Raw genomic sequence first — 17373 nt, forward strand, 5'->3', positions numbered from 1 at the left:
ATATTGATGCTGCACCTTGTATTAAATTCCTAAATAAAAAATCTGACATGAAAAGTGGGCACATGACGGGGCGATTTGTGATGAGTTTCTTGTGCCCACTGAGCTACCAAGACAGAAAACGGACAAAATATGTAGGGGCACTGTCTAAGTAAACAATCTAAAAGGTATTTTCTACATACAGGAATTCACATAAGGGTTCATAATGCCGTTAGAAAGGCGTACATAAAACATTTCATGCAAAATAAAGTGTAGTAATGACGGTGACGCACCAGGACCCTACCCAACCTGGCCCTTGGGCCTCCATTCTCGAAAAGAAAGCTAGGGGCTGAAATTGCATGCAAAGCATAAGCATGGCAAACGCAACAGCTTTATCGTTTTGGCTTATTTGTTTGCAGTTTTATAGAGCGCTAACTCGACCCGAAGATACAGGAGCAGATCGCTTTACACGTGAAGCAGTTACACAAGGTCACATTCAAGTTTTAGGGAAGGGCAGACTAAGTGTTTTCCCCACAATCACAGGATGTTGAGCTCTGGCTGAGACTGCAACCGGGTTCCACAGTTCTAAAGTTGGCAGCTCTGACCCTAACGCCACATCCCCCCCCCCCCCCCCCCCCCATTTGCTGGGTTCACCGAGTTTCCTACAGGGCAAAACAAGGCAACCAAAACAGAAGCTTATCGGAGAAGAGAAGTCACTCTCATGCCATCAGATAGCGCGATATTGCTTTGTTTTTGGTTTACACTTGGTATCTGAAGCCCTGAAAGCGCGCCACGAAAATGTTTTGCGCTTCTACAATCAACAACACTCAGCACCGTAATACCCAAAAAAAATAACAAGGACTTATCAAAGTACTGAAATCAATTTCAAGCTCACCAGAACTTAAGGAAGTAGTCTCATGACACGGTGACAACCAACTCCTACTTAAGGTAAGCACTTCAAGACCCCTTCACTGACAATCTTTCTTGCATCAGCAAACGTCTGTGCCAGGCAGGCACCGATTGCAGCAGCTACATTCACCCTCATAAACCATTAGTAAACACACACGCTGCAGCTCATTTCCTGCTTTCAAACTGCATGAAACATTGATGCAAACTTGCATTTCCTGCAGGCCCTTAGAGAGTAAGGCATAGATTTCAGGCTGATGGACAAGCGTGTTGCAAATTTGATATGCCTTTAAGTAGGGTGGGTCCCTCCAGTACTGAAACCTGGCAGTAATTAAAATCAGACCTTCGAAGGGGTCCCTATCTGGCCCTATATTCATGTCGCTTACTTTACAGGAAAAAACACTGATCAATTACTGCACAATAACTGCAAAAACATAAGCTGTGCCAGGGATGTAGTTCCTGTTTATGTTTCAGATGTTTTACTCAATCTTGCATTGACTAAGAGAGGTTTTTTTCAGGATGTTGTGTTTCTCTATTTTTTTGCAGCATATTATTCCAAAATACTACCTGCATTGAACCGAGTCGCCTCTAAGCATTTGTGTGATTAATTATAACGGGACACAATTGAGACCTCTGGAGTTGAGGCTGAAAGTAGTGCAAGTTTCTCACAGTGCCTGTTAGTGGGTCATGAAGGTGTTTAGAACACCTGCTCATCCAATCCTTGGCCTCTCCATAGTGCATGCAGTGCAATAGCCACGTTTGCTACATTTAATTGTAATTCTATTTGAAAGTGTGTAAAGGAGGTACACATCTTTCAAAATATATTGACAGGCCGAAAGTCAAACGCTGTGCTTAGAGATAAGTGAGTGAGCAGGGATGGTGAAGTGAAGAAGATGCAAGGATGTACAAGCGAGAGTGAAAACAGGGAGGTGCAAAAGAAAAAGATGAGGTGTACGATATGCAGATAGGGGATTTCAGAATGGTGAGGGGAGAAAAAAGGTGCAAGTGTCTAACAGAATGAAAGACTGCAGAAAACGTGGTCTGAAAGACAGACCTGAAGTGTCCGAGATACTCCAAAGCCCACTACCCTTTCCGAAGACCTAACTAATGTTTAATTCACAGGCTCATTTTCAATTCTAATTATTTGCAACTAAAACATTGTTGTTACTCTATCTGATAATGATAATAAGCACTAGCAAAGTCAACAGATCTAGCTTGCTTTGGGTGTGTTTCTCTTATTCGAATGATAAATCTTGCTGTATTAACACAAAGCCCACAGAGAGGCAACCAAATACTGGTCAAGTGTGCCCTATGGAAATCTAAGGATTTTAGTTTACATGTTTTAAGCCACTCCCTTATATACATAGGCCCCACCTCTCGGAAATCAATTCTAGTTATGCTTCTAATGCCATGCCCCCTTTAGAGCCTTCCTCACACACACCTTTTTCATCCGAGTTAAAGTTCTGGAAACAATGAAGTTTATCTCAGGGCGGTTCTAACTTGCCACATATCAGCCTGAGCACCTTCTGCCAATCATGTTTCTTCCCAATGCCGCTTGGCACGTTAGGACTTGTAGGTCCCCAATTCAAATAGGGAAAAGGAACTAAATGTTTCAGAATCCAGAATGCTATCAGTTAAAAAAAGAATTTGAAATAAAAACACAAGCCTGGCTAAATGTGCTCCTGGTGCACAGACCGAGTTGTAAACACTGTTCATCAGCAATCTAGAGTTCTTCCTATCTGTGAGGAGCTCATTCATCCTTGCGTTATTTTCCTTTGCATTCTGATGATGCCTGTGCATCAAGGATGATCAAGGGAAAAGAAAAACTAGAAGTGCCAGAGAGCAAAGCAAAAAGAAATAGAAACAAACAACACACACACACACAACAGCAGTGAGAGAACATCTCACATCAGATGCACCAATGGGATCTAAAACATTAGGAAGGACCAGAGTTGTGGACTATGATTACAAGTAGCTCATGTCAGATGCAATACTGACCACGCCTGATAACCTCTGACACAGAGTTGTTCCGAATTCGCCAAGTTCAATATTATCAGCTAGTCTTGACTTTTTTTAGAATACCATAAGGGTTTTAGTGCTTACGGCACCAAAATCTACATATCCTGGTAAAAAAACTGGCCTTTCTCCCCTGTTACATTCCCGCAAGTGTCACCTGCCAAAACATTACAAACGCTGTGACCTTTATTGCGCTCAGTAATTACTCGGTGTGATAGACATTGCACTACATATAATTGTGAACCATGTGCAGGAATACAAGAGGAATACAAGAGGACCAAACAGGTTAAAAAAGTTGCCATTTTGTCTGGTCACAAAGATTTTGCTATGAGTGGGTGCAACCATGGCCCCTCATAACGAGTGGCCAGGTAATTGGAGTGATATTAATCACACACGATCAAGACAGGCTCTAATGAGTCTGAATTTATCTGGGCGATAAATACCACCCAGTTAGGATTTTTTAGGGGAGTGTGTAGATTCTGGGGCTTACTGCACCAAAATGTGTGTTCCAGTAAGTACAAGACATTTATTCCCTTTGATAAATATCGGCAGCTTTGACGTGCTGTATTTAATCACAAAGCTCCTGATTGAGACCTGTAGGCTAGCTAGGAGTACAGCACGTACTGTAGTTAATTGAGCTGCTCGTAATGAGGGTCTAACTCTTGTAGTACTCCTAACTCATTTCTGAATCCCAGAGTTAGTCGGCAGGGTATGCCCATACGTGGGCCCCTTGCTTACTTTGCCACTGGATTCAAGCTAACCTGGCTGATGAGGGGTGTTAACCCGAAACGGGTCCAAGGATGCTTTTTTCTGGTCCAGGGAAGGACTTGGCTGTTCAGGCTGGACTGTTCCCATAAGGATCAGGGGCCAGACTGATTTGCATATATCTGTCTCTGAACTGGGGTGGCGAAGTGAGCTAAAGAACGATGATGGATTCAACTTAGATCAAATAGTGACTGGGGGTGAGTTTCTGAAAAGTTTCAGCGCTCCATCCATCATCTCCTTGAGTTTGCTTAATACCGTATCTCATCAAAACTACAGTAATGACATAGCAAAATATTTAAGAATAGGACCCTTCGAACCTCACACCATACAGCACAGTCTCACTCCTGGCATTTTCTAATGGACACATTGTACACAACTTAGAGTCGCACTTAGGAGTCAAATGTTTTTATTCAACAAGCACACTTAGACCCAAAATCCTAATTCTTCTTTACCGAAAAAGGTAGACTGGATGGGCATCGTCTATTTCAAATGTATGTCAAGCACACACAGAACAGACTTCTTGTTTTTTAGTGTCCGTCTATTAGGAGCACTGGAGCCCTTGCTAAAAAAAATGGTAGACAATAATAAACTCATGGGCTATTTTTAGAGCACGAGTAACAATAGCTCCCGGCCCCGTGCCACCGACAAACCGCTGGGAAAGCATCCTGGAGAGCGTTTATTCTAAACAAAAACGAACACGATGTACACCCAACACCCGCCCCCGGGGGTGGGAGGCGGGAGAAAATCCCTCTTCACAGCTGGGAGGGAGCGCACAGGGGATGCGTTTCCTGGGGCAGCCGATTCTGGGAAGCATGGTTCACAGAAGTCAGCTAGGCAAACGAAGGAGAAAGGAGGTTTTCGGGCAGGTCCGCTCTGCGGGGCTCTGGGGTGACTGCAGGGGAGCGGCGCGGCACGGCCACCCGGCTGCTCTCCGTGCTGGCACACCTCTGGGGCTATTAGGCGCCGCCGCGGGGCCCTGGCACACTTTATATCAATTAGCCAGAGCTCCCCCGGGGCACGGCGACTTCTCTTTTCCCCAGGGGGGCAAAGAGGAAGCTGGCAGGCGACATTTCAAAGGCAGCCAGCGACTCATCTGGCACACTGTGTTCCAGCGTACTCATTTTTCCTCCTCGTACAAAGAGCTGGGTTGTATGTGCTTAAGGCGAGGCACTGTTAAAGGAAATATATATGTGTAGCACTACAAATGTGACAAACCCATAAACGCATGCAGGTTCAAAGCTCCAGTCTTTGGTACACAGATAGCGCTTCACAGCCTCTGCCTGTTTCACACACAGCCCTCACAGACAAAATCTAGTTTGGGCTCATCTTGGTCTGCCCTCGGATTCTTGTGGCGGGGTGAAATGTTGCATGGTAAATAGAGTAAAGGTGATTACTGAGAGGTTTCACATGCGAGGCGCACAACGGGTCTCAAGGTGCCAGCAACTTAACCAATCGCGTGTATTTTTGTTTTACATTCTGGTACAAGATATACATAAAAACAGATGTTCCAGAATGCAAAAAATATATAGCAATAAACCCGAAATGAGATAGAGGCCTAGCACACTCCCAAATGTTTCAGCTAGGTTGGATTGCTCGGCAGTCCCCTTGTTATGTTCAACATTTTTAATAAAACAAGAGGCAGCACAGGCAACAATGGGGCCAGCAAACCACAGTTATCCGCTTTCCTCCAATTGGGTAACGCCCCCACCTTCATCTTTTGAGTGAACTCCTCTTTGGAAAGTTAGCAGGTGGCTGTGTGGGTGCTTCATGACTCAGAGAAGCGCTTGGGTGGTTCTATCACGTATGCGTTTCCAAAAATCACCAGATCCGAACACCGGGGTGATAACGTGGTCCAGACGCAGCATCCCTGCCCCTCTCCGCAGCTCTGCGCTTCATCCCTTCTTAAACAATACATTTATGGACAGAGTCAGCCGACAGAACTAGTTGCAGTCAGGGCTGGGGTATTAATACAAACAGATCTCTATCACACACAAGGCTGGCAGTCAGCCATGACACCACCTACCGAGCAACACTGCTGATTACAATCCCCTCATCCCATCACCCGAACAACTGGTACACTGTAACACCACGCATAGCGAACTTCAAAAACTCGACCCAAATTAACGTCAGAGATGGCACCAATGGGACTCCTAGCTAGACCATTCACCTTCATCCTCAAGGGAGGGAGGGGGCGTGATGCTTCTCTACTGTGCTCCCTAGAGCTGAAAAAGGAAGGTACGGAGAACATCTCCATCACAGAGCACCTGTCCTCCAGGTGATGAAGAGAAACGTACCTGCTCGAGGAAAAGCAGGAATGAAATTGTGTATCCTTTACGTGACACCACTCAATGTCACATGTACGTGCGGCATACGAACATAGGTGTATAAATGGAGGCCATGCAGAATGAGGCTGCGCACAGAAGGCAGCGGTCGGGGCCTGCAGGCCCCGGCGGGTACCTACCGAGCAGCAGGAGCCGGTGCGTCTGCTTGTACTCGCGCTTCTGCTCCTTCAGCACCCGGTCGATGCTCTTGCTGACTTTCTTGGCCTCCTTCTCGGCCTCCTTCTCCTCCAGCCGCAGCTTCTCCCAGCTCTTGAGCTGCTGCTGCTGCTGCTTGTCCTTGTGGCCGCCGGGCTTGTAGAGGAGCTGCTGCTGCGGCGAGGGCTTGTCCCGGCCCTCGGGGGGCCCGCCGCCGCCGCCCCCTCCGTTCTGCACGGGCAGCCCGGGGGAGCGCTGCTGCCGGCCCTCGTCCACGCCGCGGCAGCTCAGCTCGGGCGGAGGCTGCTCCGAGTCGGAGGCGGTGGCGGTGGAGATGGAGCCGGGGTCCCCGAAGAGCCGCGGGCGCAGGCTGTAGCACAGTCCCATGCTGGCCGGCCGGGGTCCCCCGGGGGCGCTGGCTCTGCGGTGCGGGGGTGCGCGCGGGGCTGGGGGCAGACGAGTGTCGGGCGCCGGCGGCGGGGCTCAGCGCTCCATGCTGCCCCAGGGGCTGCGGCGGGGCTCTGGTCCCGGGCGGCGCCGGAGGCTCCCAGGCCCGTTAGGTGTCGGCAGTGCCATGGCGCATGGTGCTCCGGGGGTGGGGTCGCCGGCTGCTGCTGATGCGCTGGGGCTCGCGCTGGGGATGTGTGCGGCGCCCGCTGCCCTCGCGCTCTCCTCCGGGAAGCGCGGCTCCACTTTACCGTAAAACCCCCAGCGCAGGCTCCCCTCCTTCAGCAGCCAGCACAGCGCCCTGCCTGGAGGCGCACTGCACCTGCAGCCCAGCGCGCGCTGCACACCCCCGCGCGCGCCCAGCCTTCATCCACTGCGCGCGCTGCAGCTGCACGGCGAGCGGCACAAGTGCAGGCGGCGTGCACGGCTCTATCCGCTGTTGTCTTTTATCGTTATGTCATTTGTCCGTAATGTCAGCACTTTTGGGTCACGTAGTAATTGTGCCCACGGCAGAGCATATTATCCTGGGAGTCAGCTGGCAGTGGGAGGGACTGGGGAATGTGTAAGGTGACCAAGGATTGGAGTACTGGCGGCACCTATGCCAATCCTGGTGCCCCGCACAGAATTCCGAAGCGTTCATTGGCTATGTGGTCCGCGCTACCTCTGACAGAACCGCACTTCTAGCATGGTGGGTGTGTAATAATCTAGAAAAGGTGACTTAAAATGTACTTTTATTGCGAGATATGACGAGGAGAGGAAACAGAGTCCTGCACCCTTCGAAACGCAATAGTAAAACCTTAACGGTCACACAACAGAGCCTATAACCTATCATCCTCCAAAGTGGAAAGAACCAAGTTATGGGCATTGGGGAGTGCAAAGGAGAGGGAAAAAAATCTATAAAACATCTCTCTCTTCAAAACAACACGAATAGCAAACGAATAAAATGGAAAGAACTAAAAATATAGAGATCCCTCTTAAAGGATTATCCAAGATGGAGATTGCATCTTCAAACAAAGCTTCACATAGCCACAGTAGATAGAACACCAGAAAGGTCACCAGCAACAACAGGTGGAGTTTGAGAGTCCTTGATATGACATTTCTCTGTTCCTTTGCACATACACACACTTTCCTGTCATCAGTAGTCTTACATTCATCAATGATAACTACAAGATTGTCAAGGTAGCTGTTCTCTAGTTCTGAGAAAGTGTCTACCTCAGTACCATGCAGAAACAATCCACAATTGAACCTAGCAACCCTCCTAATGCTTCAGCATTTAGCATCCTGAGTGATGCCACTCCATTTTGTAATTTTTACAAACTTAGAGCATCTAGAAAACGTTGAGGTTTCCTTCCTAACACTAATGGGTCGATCTCTGGTGGAAGACTCAGGACATTTAACACTATGTGAGGTGTTATGAGGTTGTTTAGATTTAGTTTGATGTACCTCAACATCGAATCTCATTTTGCTAATGTCTACCTCCATCTTGTTTCCCGGTTCCATAGGAAATTTGCTCTTGAGCCACCAGGATCGAATCTCTAAAGCAGGAAGTCTTTCTGTGAGTAATTAAAATGGGCTAACACCAATTACAATGCGAGGAGAAATATGGTATGCCCAAAACCTCTCCCTGATGGTCAAGTGTGTTCTATTTTTAAAAAACAAAAGGGAACTCTTTCCTTCAGATAGCGATTAAAACGATCAACTAGACCATTGCACTGAGGATCATGAAGGGCAGTTCTAATATGCTTAACCCAATGCAACTGAAAGAACTCATGCATATCACTGAAAGTAAGTAGAACACCATTATCAGTGACTAATATCTCAGGAACTCATTCCTTACTAACCACTTCCCTGAGATGTTAACAGTTCAGATATGGTAGACCTTTCAACAAACTTGACCTCTGGCCACTTAGAAAATTAGACTACAAAAGCATATTGCATAGGAGACGGCATTTTCACGCTGAATCAGCATCATCAAATCTTAGTGTTTTCTAGGCAATGTGCAAGACCAGGGAGAGGTAAGTGGACATTTCTGCTGTGTGCTTTGTCATGCTCCAGAATTTATGGGTTTAGTGGACTTGCCAAGCCTTGCAGTACAGATGTGTTCTTCTGAACACTTGAGTGTTTCATAGTTTATTAGCATTGCTTCCTGCTCTTGGTGGACAATTTTGTTTTTCTGGCCTTCAACCTTGTGTTTATCCTGTGTCTTAGTCATCACCAAGCTCTGTTACAAGTTACAGGTGCATCAGGGGCAAGCCGCAGCTTTGAATGCTGCTACAGAGGTCACACTGTTGGGACACTTTTTTTTGGGTGTCTGGGCTTCCTGCTTCATATTTGTTTTACATTCGCCCCCTCCCTCGCTTATCGACTATGGCGAAACGGAAAGCTACAGAGGGGAGTGTGGGGCCTGTAAACAGAAAAAAACTAAGAAAAGTCATAAATCTGCCGGGGACAACTGTGTACTTGACAGGATTCATGATCTTTTAGTGGAATGTGAACAGATCCTGACTGCAGATGCCACCCTACCTCCCTCTCGTGTTGCTCCTGCTTTTACAACTCTTGATGTAGCGGGAGTCCAGCGGACAATTCCGGGGATTGTTTTTAAGATCCAGGAGACAGGGTGAGGGTGAGGAACAGACCACAGTTGCTTATCCTGAACCATTAATTCAGATAGTCACCACTCTTCCTTTTAACCAGGTGGGGAGCCAACCTGAATAAAAGTCATTCTTTGGACTACCCAACCTGTTTTAATCACGTTCCATTACACCACATCTACACTTCTTAGGTCCCTTAACTCCACTAAACCAAACGGCAAGGAACAAAAGATCTCTGCCAAAGAGCCCCTCATTGGGTGTCCGTCAGGTATTGCAGTGCCGACCCGACGAGGAGCAGGCCCAAATGATGAAGCATGACACCAAGCTGGCTGTGTGTGTGTGAGGGCACAAGTTCCGAAAGGAGGAATTCCCCTCCCGTCGATAATTTTAGGACTGCCATTTCTCTTTGTGACAACACACATTGTTGATCTCCCTTTACCTCTCTTGACCCACCTAAGGAACTGCATACCCTCTTCTCTAGTGTAGGGATGCCCATATGACACATGTGTCTGGCCTTGCAATGAATTCGCAAATGCCGTCTTAGGGAGATACACTTGCCATTACTGAAGAAAACACCATTCATCACAATAAATTCAGAGAAAACCTGGGCAAATGACCATTAGACCATTTTAGATGGCCACCCATTAGAAATATATTCTTTCAGACGTTAAAGAACTTCATCCTTGGACTTTACAACATACCACAGTTCCTCAGTTATTACCCCTGCCTGTAGTGCCCATACATTCTTCACACATGACATACTATCAGTCTCATCATCGTTCTGTTCTTCAGCATCACTACTTGGACAACGCAAATATGAAAGGCAATCCACGGGTTGCCTGTCATATTTGGTTATTCTTACTAGGAAGATATAAAACGGAATAGTATTCTTGCAACTTTGAGCATTTTCTAACAATATAGGTGGTAACATTTGAACCCCCACCTGGGGACAGAGTGTACTTTAAGAGCCTGATCAGTTTGAAGTACAAATTTGTTGTCCCACACAAAATGTCTAAAGGGGTTAATGTCCCAAACACAAGCCAGTTTTTCATGATCAATGATGGTATTATGCCTTTCAGAGTCAATCTCAATGCATAAGCTACCACCCATCCTTGTTACCAAACCTTCGAGGCAGCAGTGCCCCAAATCCATAGGCACTTTGGACAACAGTGATTAAATGTTGTTTTCCTTAGGAAAATGGCCTAGAGGTTTGAGCCATAACAATGTGATTTTTTTATACAGTATCATAAGCTTCTTGCTCTTCATCCCAAACAAAATTATACACCTTTGAAACACAGATTCCTTATGGGCTCCATGACAAACGCAAATTCTTCCCAAATTTAGCACCATATTTGCAGAGCCCTGAAAAGGACATTGTTTGTTCCATTGTGCTAGGTGGCGGGGATGGGGTGGGTTAGGGGTAACACTTATCACCTTCATTGACATTTGTCTTCAAACTACCCCTTATGAGGAAATGGAATACTGTGAGAAGTTGGCCTGATGTATGATGTTCACTATTCTAGTGAGCACCTTGTATCAGTCCAAACAACCCTTATGGTGAGTGGTTGTAAGTCAACCTTATAGACAAGCTATCCTAGGGGTAGCATGGACCTAAGCAGTCTTAGGCTTAACTCAAGAGGGCATGTGAAGCCAGCTGTTCTACCATATGCAATCCTTTTAATACCAAATGAAAGGACACCACACAAGTTATATATTATAAAAATATATGTATTTATTACTAGAATAATCCTCTATACTCTTTATGAGGACAGAGACACACGCATTTAAACAAAAGCACAGTTAAACATACAAAAGTTGCACAATCATGGATAGGCCTGGTGGCCACTTAAACCATATATTCAAATAGTAAAGTCCACATTTGTAAAGCGCACAATCACCCGTAAGGGTCTCTAGGCGCTGGGGGCCGTCGGGAAGATTAAGCGAGCTATTGCCCAGAGTCACATGGTGCTGGGCTGACCTGCCGCCGGAGCCGGGGATCGAACGGTGGTCCCCAGATTCCAGCGTCAGTCGCCCTGGCCGCGGCGCCACACCTCTTAGTGGTATAAGAACCACGTCACGAACAATGGTAAGGCCTAGGGCCTTGAGAATCGCTGGGGCTACACTGGACTAACTGAGGTTAGGACGGGAGCGGCCCACAGGATGCGGGAGCAGTGTCTAAAGCACACGCGTCCACCAATGCAAAGTCAATGGTGCGTAAAAGTTACAAAGTTGCAGATTTAGAAGTCTTCCGACTGGACTGGAACTTAACCACTTTAAACTAGGACACTAGAGGTGTGAACCACTGCAGGAGCACTGGAGTACTCTCGTTACCTCACTCACAGGAAGCGGGTGCATAGGTGTCAAAGTGTGTTGGGTTTCGTCGTGGAGTTCTATGGAGCCTGGAGATGAAGATGCTGCAGGCGGCCAGGAGAGAAGAGTCCGGTTGGATCCAAGGGTGGATCAAAGATGTAGAGTACCTGAAAGCAGAGGGGACAGAGTCTAGGTCACTAGCCAGTGACCAGGATGGAACCAGGAAGGAACCAGGCGATGTCGGGCTCAATCAGGTGGTTGTCGAGAAGCTTGTCTCCGCTGCCACGTGGACCCAGGGGCATCGACGATGACCAGGAGTTGAACACGAGCTGTCCCACAAAGGCTCTCACTGTCGGCGGTGTCGGCTTCCGGATTGGAGTCAACAGGCCTTGGCAAATGCAACCCACGCAGGAATCGAAGATGGCTTCTGGTGCAGATCAGCAAGATCTGATGGGCTGCTCCTTTTCAGGGGAGCAAGGGCCAGTCTGGAGCAACCAGACCAGTGGTGTAAATTCAAAGGTTCGTCGTCACAGAGGCCACTAGCCAACGGGCAAGTGACCGGACAGACGCGTCGAGCAGGAAAATGCAAAAGGGCCCCACGCAGTACTCGGTGAGTGTGGAGAGGTGATCTTCGGTGCAAAAGCTGCTCGGGGCTGGGGCTTCTCAGTCCCCAATGCACAGCTTCCAGGGTGCCTCGGGAGCTGCACGGGAAGCACTTCGCAGGCTTTCCAAGATGGCCGGTCCCACGTCTCACCTCCACGGGTCTCAGCTTTGCTGTGGCTGTGGATCGGGCTGTTGGATGTCTGGGAATCCGGTTCTTGTCGATCTCTGTCGCTCGAGGTCCGGTGGGAGCTGCAACAAAGCAAACCGTTGGGCGCTTGATGGTGCCTGCTTGCACAGGGTGGTCACTCCTTGACCACAAGGGAGATTCTTCAGTCTTCCACGTCGAGTGGGATGTCGAAGGGTCCAGAGTTTCGTTTCAAAGTTTCAGTCAGGATTATCTAAAGTCTATGGACACAGCTCCTACCTTTATTCCAAATCAAGTGGCTGGATTACCTGCTAGGTCCCTCCTATGGGTGGGACCCAGGAAGGGGGTGGTTACACCCCTTTCCCTTTGTCCAGTTTCACACCAGAGCTGGGGCTGGAGTGCCCCAGGACCGGTTTGAACTGGGCTGTGCATGGGACACCTTGTGTGCCCCAGGCAGTGTCTAGTTTCACTCAGCCCTCCCTGCTTAAATCCACTATCTCCTGTCTGGGGTGGTGTAACACCTCCCTGTGACAGGAAACCTTTTGTCCAGGCCTCCCCTGCCAGAGTTTCGGTCAGCAGCAGGAGGCCAGACTCGTGTCTGTGGCAGCAGCATCCATTTTGTGATGCTGAGTCTCTGGTTAGATTTAACCGCGTTTAAGTAAAGTAACATGTCTTCTCCCTCTAGAAGGGTGGAATGCTACCCCCGTCACCAGAACTGGCGAGGGGGTAGTATTCCAAAGTGTATGACACCTTACACGACATGTTTTGATAAAGCCAAACCAAAGTTAGCAATAACCGCGAGGATTATAATGCACTTAAGAGTATATGGTATGGCAATACCCTGGTACAGCTATAAGGACATGGTTCCGAAAGCTGCAGACAGGCTCAGCTCATGCTAGAGCACCATCTCACATAAAACCAAGCACTCTGCCTCCAGGATTGTTAAGGCCTGGCATAGGAGTGACTTATAGGTGTATATGTGTCCAGATATAGGTTTATCAAAAAATGGGGGGGCATGGGGTGCACTCCTCAATTCAACATTATTAACTACTTTCATCCAGTTCTACAATCTCCTCATTTGCGTGCAGGTCGGTGTGGTGCCAAACCCAAAGGCACCTGGGATATAAACAATGAAAGGGGCAATGTGTTGCTCCAACCGGCCGCACAGTTGCGATTTAGACATAGGTATACTATATCTAAGCAAGGGGTGATTACACAACCTTTCCCCAGCTGAGTGATCAGCCAGTTGTGTCTGTTTGGATGGCCAGCCAGGGGTGGCAAAAGATATGCTGCAGCCCCTGGTAGGCCTTGGATGCACCTATGCCCTGGGTACCTATAGTACACTGTACAGGGGCTCATAAGGTGACCCAATCCCAATTGGTGATGTACCTAAAGTAAATGGTTATGAATTTAGAGAGAGAACAACAGGCTGTGGGTCTGATTAGCAGGCCCACAGCCACATTAAGTCGAAAACCAGTGAAGCAAAAAGCAAAAATTGGGGTGACCATAGGAAAGCAGACCCTACTCTCCTACATAACCCCTCCCCCCCCAACGCAGGGACAATAAACGTAACCTTGACTAGATACGTTTTCATGTTCTAAGTGGAAATACCTTGAGAGACCATCTGCATTGCCATGGTCAGTCCCTGGTCTGTGCTCCACTGTAAAGTCCATCCCCTGTAGGAAAATGGACCACATGAGCAGTTTGGGATTTTCACCCTTCATCTGATTTAGCCAAAAGAGGGGCTCATGGTCGGTCTGAATCTTGAAGTGAGTGCCAAACAAGTATGGTCTCAACTTATTCAGGCCACAAACCACAGAAAAGGCCTCCCTCTCAATAGCTGACCAACGTTTCTTTCTAGGGGTCAGCCTTCTGCTAATAAAAGCAATGGGCTGGTCTTGACCATCTACATTAAGTCGTGAAAGCACAGCTCCCACCGCCAACTCAGAAGCATCTGTTTGGACAATGAACTCTTTGGAGTAGTCAGGACTCTTTACGATAGGTGCAGAGCACATGGCCTTCTTCAGGTCATCAAATGCCTTTTGACAGCTAACTGTCCACTGAACCTTTTTTGGCATCTTCTTGGATGTCAGATCATTTAGTGGTGTCACATTGGACCCATAAATCTTTACAAATTTCCTGTAGTACCCAGTCAGGCCCAGGAAAGCTCTGACCTGTGTCTGGGTGGTTGGAGGAGCCTAGTCCTGGATGGCCTGGATCTTGCTCTCCAGTGGTTGACTCTGACCCCCACCTACAAGGTGGCCCAGGTACACAACCTTACTCTGCCCTATCTGGCACTTTGTGGCCTTGATAGTCAGGCCTGCCTTTTGCAGGGCCTCTAAAACCTTCTTCAGGTGGATCAGGTGATCCTCCCAGGTGGAGCTGAAGACAGCAATATCATCAAGATATGCTGCACAAAAGTCATCCAACCCAGCAAGGACTTGGTTCACCAACCTTTGGAAAGTGTCAGGTGCATTCTTCAAACCAAAGGGCATCACCACAAACTGATAATGGCCTCCAAGGGTTAAGAAAGCTGTTTTGGCCTTGGACTCCTCAGCTAACCTGATTTGCCAATAGCCAGCTGTCAAATCAAATGTGCTCAGAAATTTGGCAGAAGCCAATCTATCGATGAGCTCATCTGCTCTTGGAATGGGGTGAGCATCTGTCCTAGTGATAGCATTGAGACCTCTATAGTCCACACAGAACCTCATTTCTCTCTTTCCATCTTGGGTGTGAGGTTTTGGCACAAGGACTACTGGGCTGGCCCAGGGGCTCTCCGATGGCTCAATTACTCCAAGTTCCAGCATCTTCTGCACCTCAGTCTTTATACAATCCCTGACATGGTCAGGTTGTCAGGAGGTGATCTTTGCGCCTACTTAGGAATCCGGACTACATCTCCCAGCATGCTCCCTATCTTGGGGAGGAGCATACTCTATATAGGTCATCCAGTGCGCACAGGAGGTGCGCGTAATACTGTCCTTTCATGGAGGCAAGCAGGCTTGTTTGTCTTCGGTTTTTTCCGCTTTTGGATATGTTCCAGTTTGTTTAAGGAGCCTTTCTAGGGCTTAGTTTGGCTCCTGTTTCTGGGTCGGATTTATTTCGGGACCGCGCGATTGCTGCAGGAAAGTGGCAACCCGCAGAAACTTGCAGCTCCGACTTCAGCGCTAGGACTCTCGTTTTAGAGCCGCGCGGTAGGAGCATTACCTCGGACCCCTTCCCGGTTCCTCTCACGCTGAAGGAAGCGTTCGAGAGTTGAGCTGGCTCCCAGGGGTTATTGTCCAGTCTTGGAAGCTGACGAGGGTTTCCTGGTTTTCCTCTCGCTGACGTAAGCGTGGAGGTTGTGGACGACTGAGCTGAGGCGAGCTCAGGTAGGCGCTATCATTCTTTTCCCTCTGGCGCTGATTTGTCATAACAAGACTTTGTTTGTTACACACATTGGATTGCGTGAGGGATTAAAGGACCCGGAGTTTACTCGCGCTATTGTCGGGCGCTGGGAGTATTACTCTTTGAATTCTCTAATGACTCTGAGTTTATTGTTTTGTTTCTCAACGCTGGATTCGATTTGGAACAACTCAGGTCCTGTTACTTCTAAGTTACATTCTCTTCTTGAGTCATATCGTGGGGATATTCCCTTTCTTTTTGTTTGGAGTGAATCTTTCTTGGTTGCACTGAATGTCATGACATGGTATGTATGGGCATTTACAGAGCATTGGGTTGATTGACGTTGTGATAGTGAGAATAATGAGGTGTACCTTATTTGTTATAGATCTATCGTTTCGTGGTCTTGGAGAGAAGTATCTCTATTGACGATCATAGTTGGTTTCTTGGCTGAAGAGGCTTCGGCAGCTAGACCACAGGTATTAGTACAGTCTTAGCGAGACATTTTGAGAGTAGACTGTTTAACTTGTGTATTTACACTGTGTTCTTCTTTTTAGGTATCCCCTTCCCAGCGGTTTCGGCCCACACCTTCTATTTTTTCCCTCACCTGATTGCCTCATTACTCTGTGTTCATCCAGAGGTGGGGACATCGGGAGGTGGACCCCTTTGTGCATCATATCGAATCCAGGAAGCAAACGTGGATCTGACACAGGTTGCCTGTAGATTTTATTCTTCACAGGCAGACTGTCACCAGTATCCACCTCATGGGTGCACCAGTTAGTTTGACTGGGTGTCAATGAAAACATATGTCTGTGAGCCTGCAGAACTTGTCTGCATTCCCATTGCTGCTGGTCAGAGAGGCTGCCTGTCAAGGCTACTCCATCCACTGAACCATCATCAGGGTGTTGGGATAACAAGTCTGGGAGAGGGTCACTCTCTCCCTCCTGTTCCCCAACTGTTGCCATGAGCAAGCCCATGTCTGCCCTGTCCACATATGCCTTCAATCTGTTGACATGGAGCACCCTGTGGGGGCTCCTGGGGGTGCCAAGGTCCACCAAGTAGGTGACCTCTCCCTTTTTCTCAAGTATGGTGTGGGGTCCAGACCATTTGTCTTGGAGAGCTGCTGGGGCCACTGGCTCCAACACCCACACCTTCTGTCCTGGCTGGTACTCAGTCAGTAGAGCCTTTTGGTCATGCCAAGCTTTTTGTAATTCTTGGCTGGCCTCAAGGTTTTTGGTAGCCTTCTCCATGTATTCAGCCCTCCTGGAGCGGAGACCAAGTACATAGTCCACTATGTCAAGTTTAGGCTTTTTGAGAGGTAACTCCCATCCTTCCTTCACAAGACATATGGGTCCCCTTACATTGTGCCCAAACAAAAGTTCAAAAGGGCTGTAGCCAACCCCCTTTTGTGGGACCTCTCTGTAAGCAAACAGAAGGCAGGGTAAAAGGATATCCCATCTTCGCCTAAGCTTTACAGGTAACCCTTTTATCATCCCTTTTAGGGTCTTGTTGAACCTTTCAACAAGCCCATTGCACTGTGGATGGTAGGGTGTGGTGAACTTATAGTTAACACCACACTCTTTCCACATTGCTTTCAAATATCCAGACATGAAGTTGGTACCTCTGTCTGAAAGTACCTCCTTTGGAAAGCCCACTCTGGAGAAAACTCCAATTAGGGCCCTTGCCACCACAGGAGCTGTTGTGGTCCTCAGGGGAATTGCCTCTGGATACCTGGTGGCATGATCCACTACCACTAGTA

At 47.9% G+C, this 17373-nt stretch overlaps 1 protein-coding gene across 1 annotated transcript in view; it reads right to left on the bottom strand.

The window, feature by feature from the left end:
* The window catches only part of GNAL (G protein subunit alpha L), a 955956-nt gene extending 949035 nt beyond the window's left edge, over window positions 1-6921 (bottom strand). Inside the window, exon 1 of the mRNA XM_078687601.1 lies at window positions 6125-6921. Coding sequence (XP_078543727.1) covers window positions 6125-6527 — 403 coding nt within the window. The 5' untranslated portion in view covers window positions 6528-6921. The remainder of the gene's footprint in view (window positions 1-6124) is intronic.
* Window positions 6922-17373: the final 10452 nt, after the last annotated feature.

Source organism: Lissotriton helveticus, chromosome 4_1 (genome assembly GCF_964261635.1).
Source record: "Lissotriton helveticus chromosome 4_1, aLisHel1.1, whole genome shotgun sequence".
Lineage (NCBI taxonomy): Eukaryota > Metazoa > Chordata > Amphibia > Caudata > Salamandridae > Lissotriton > Lissotriton helveticus.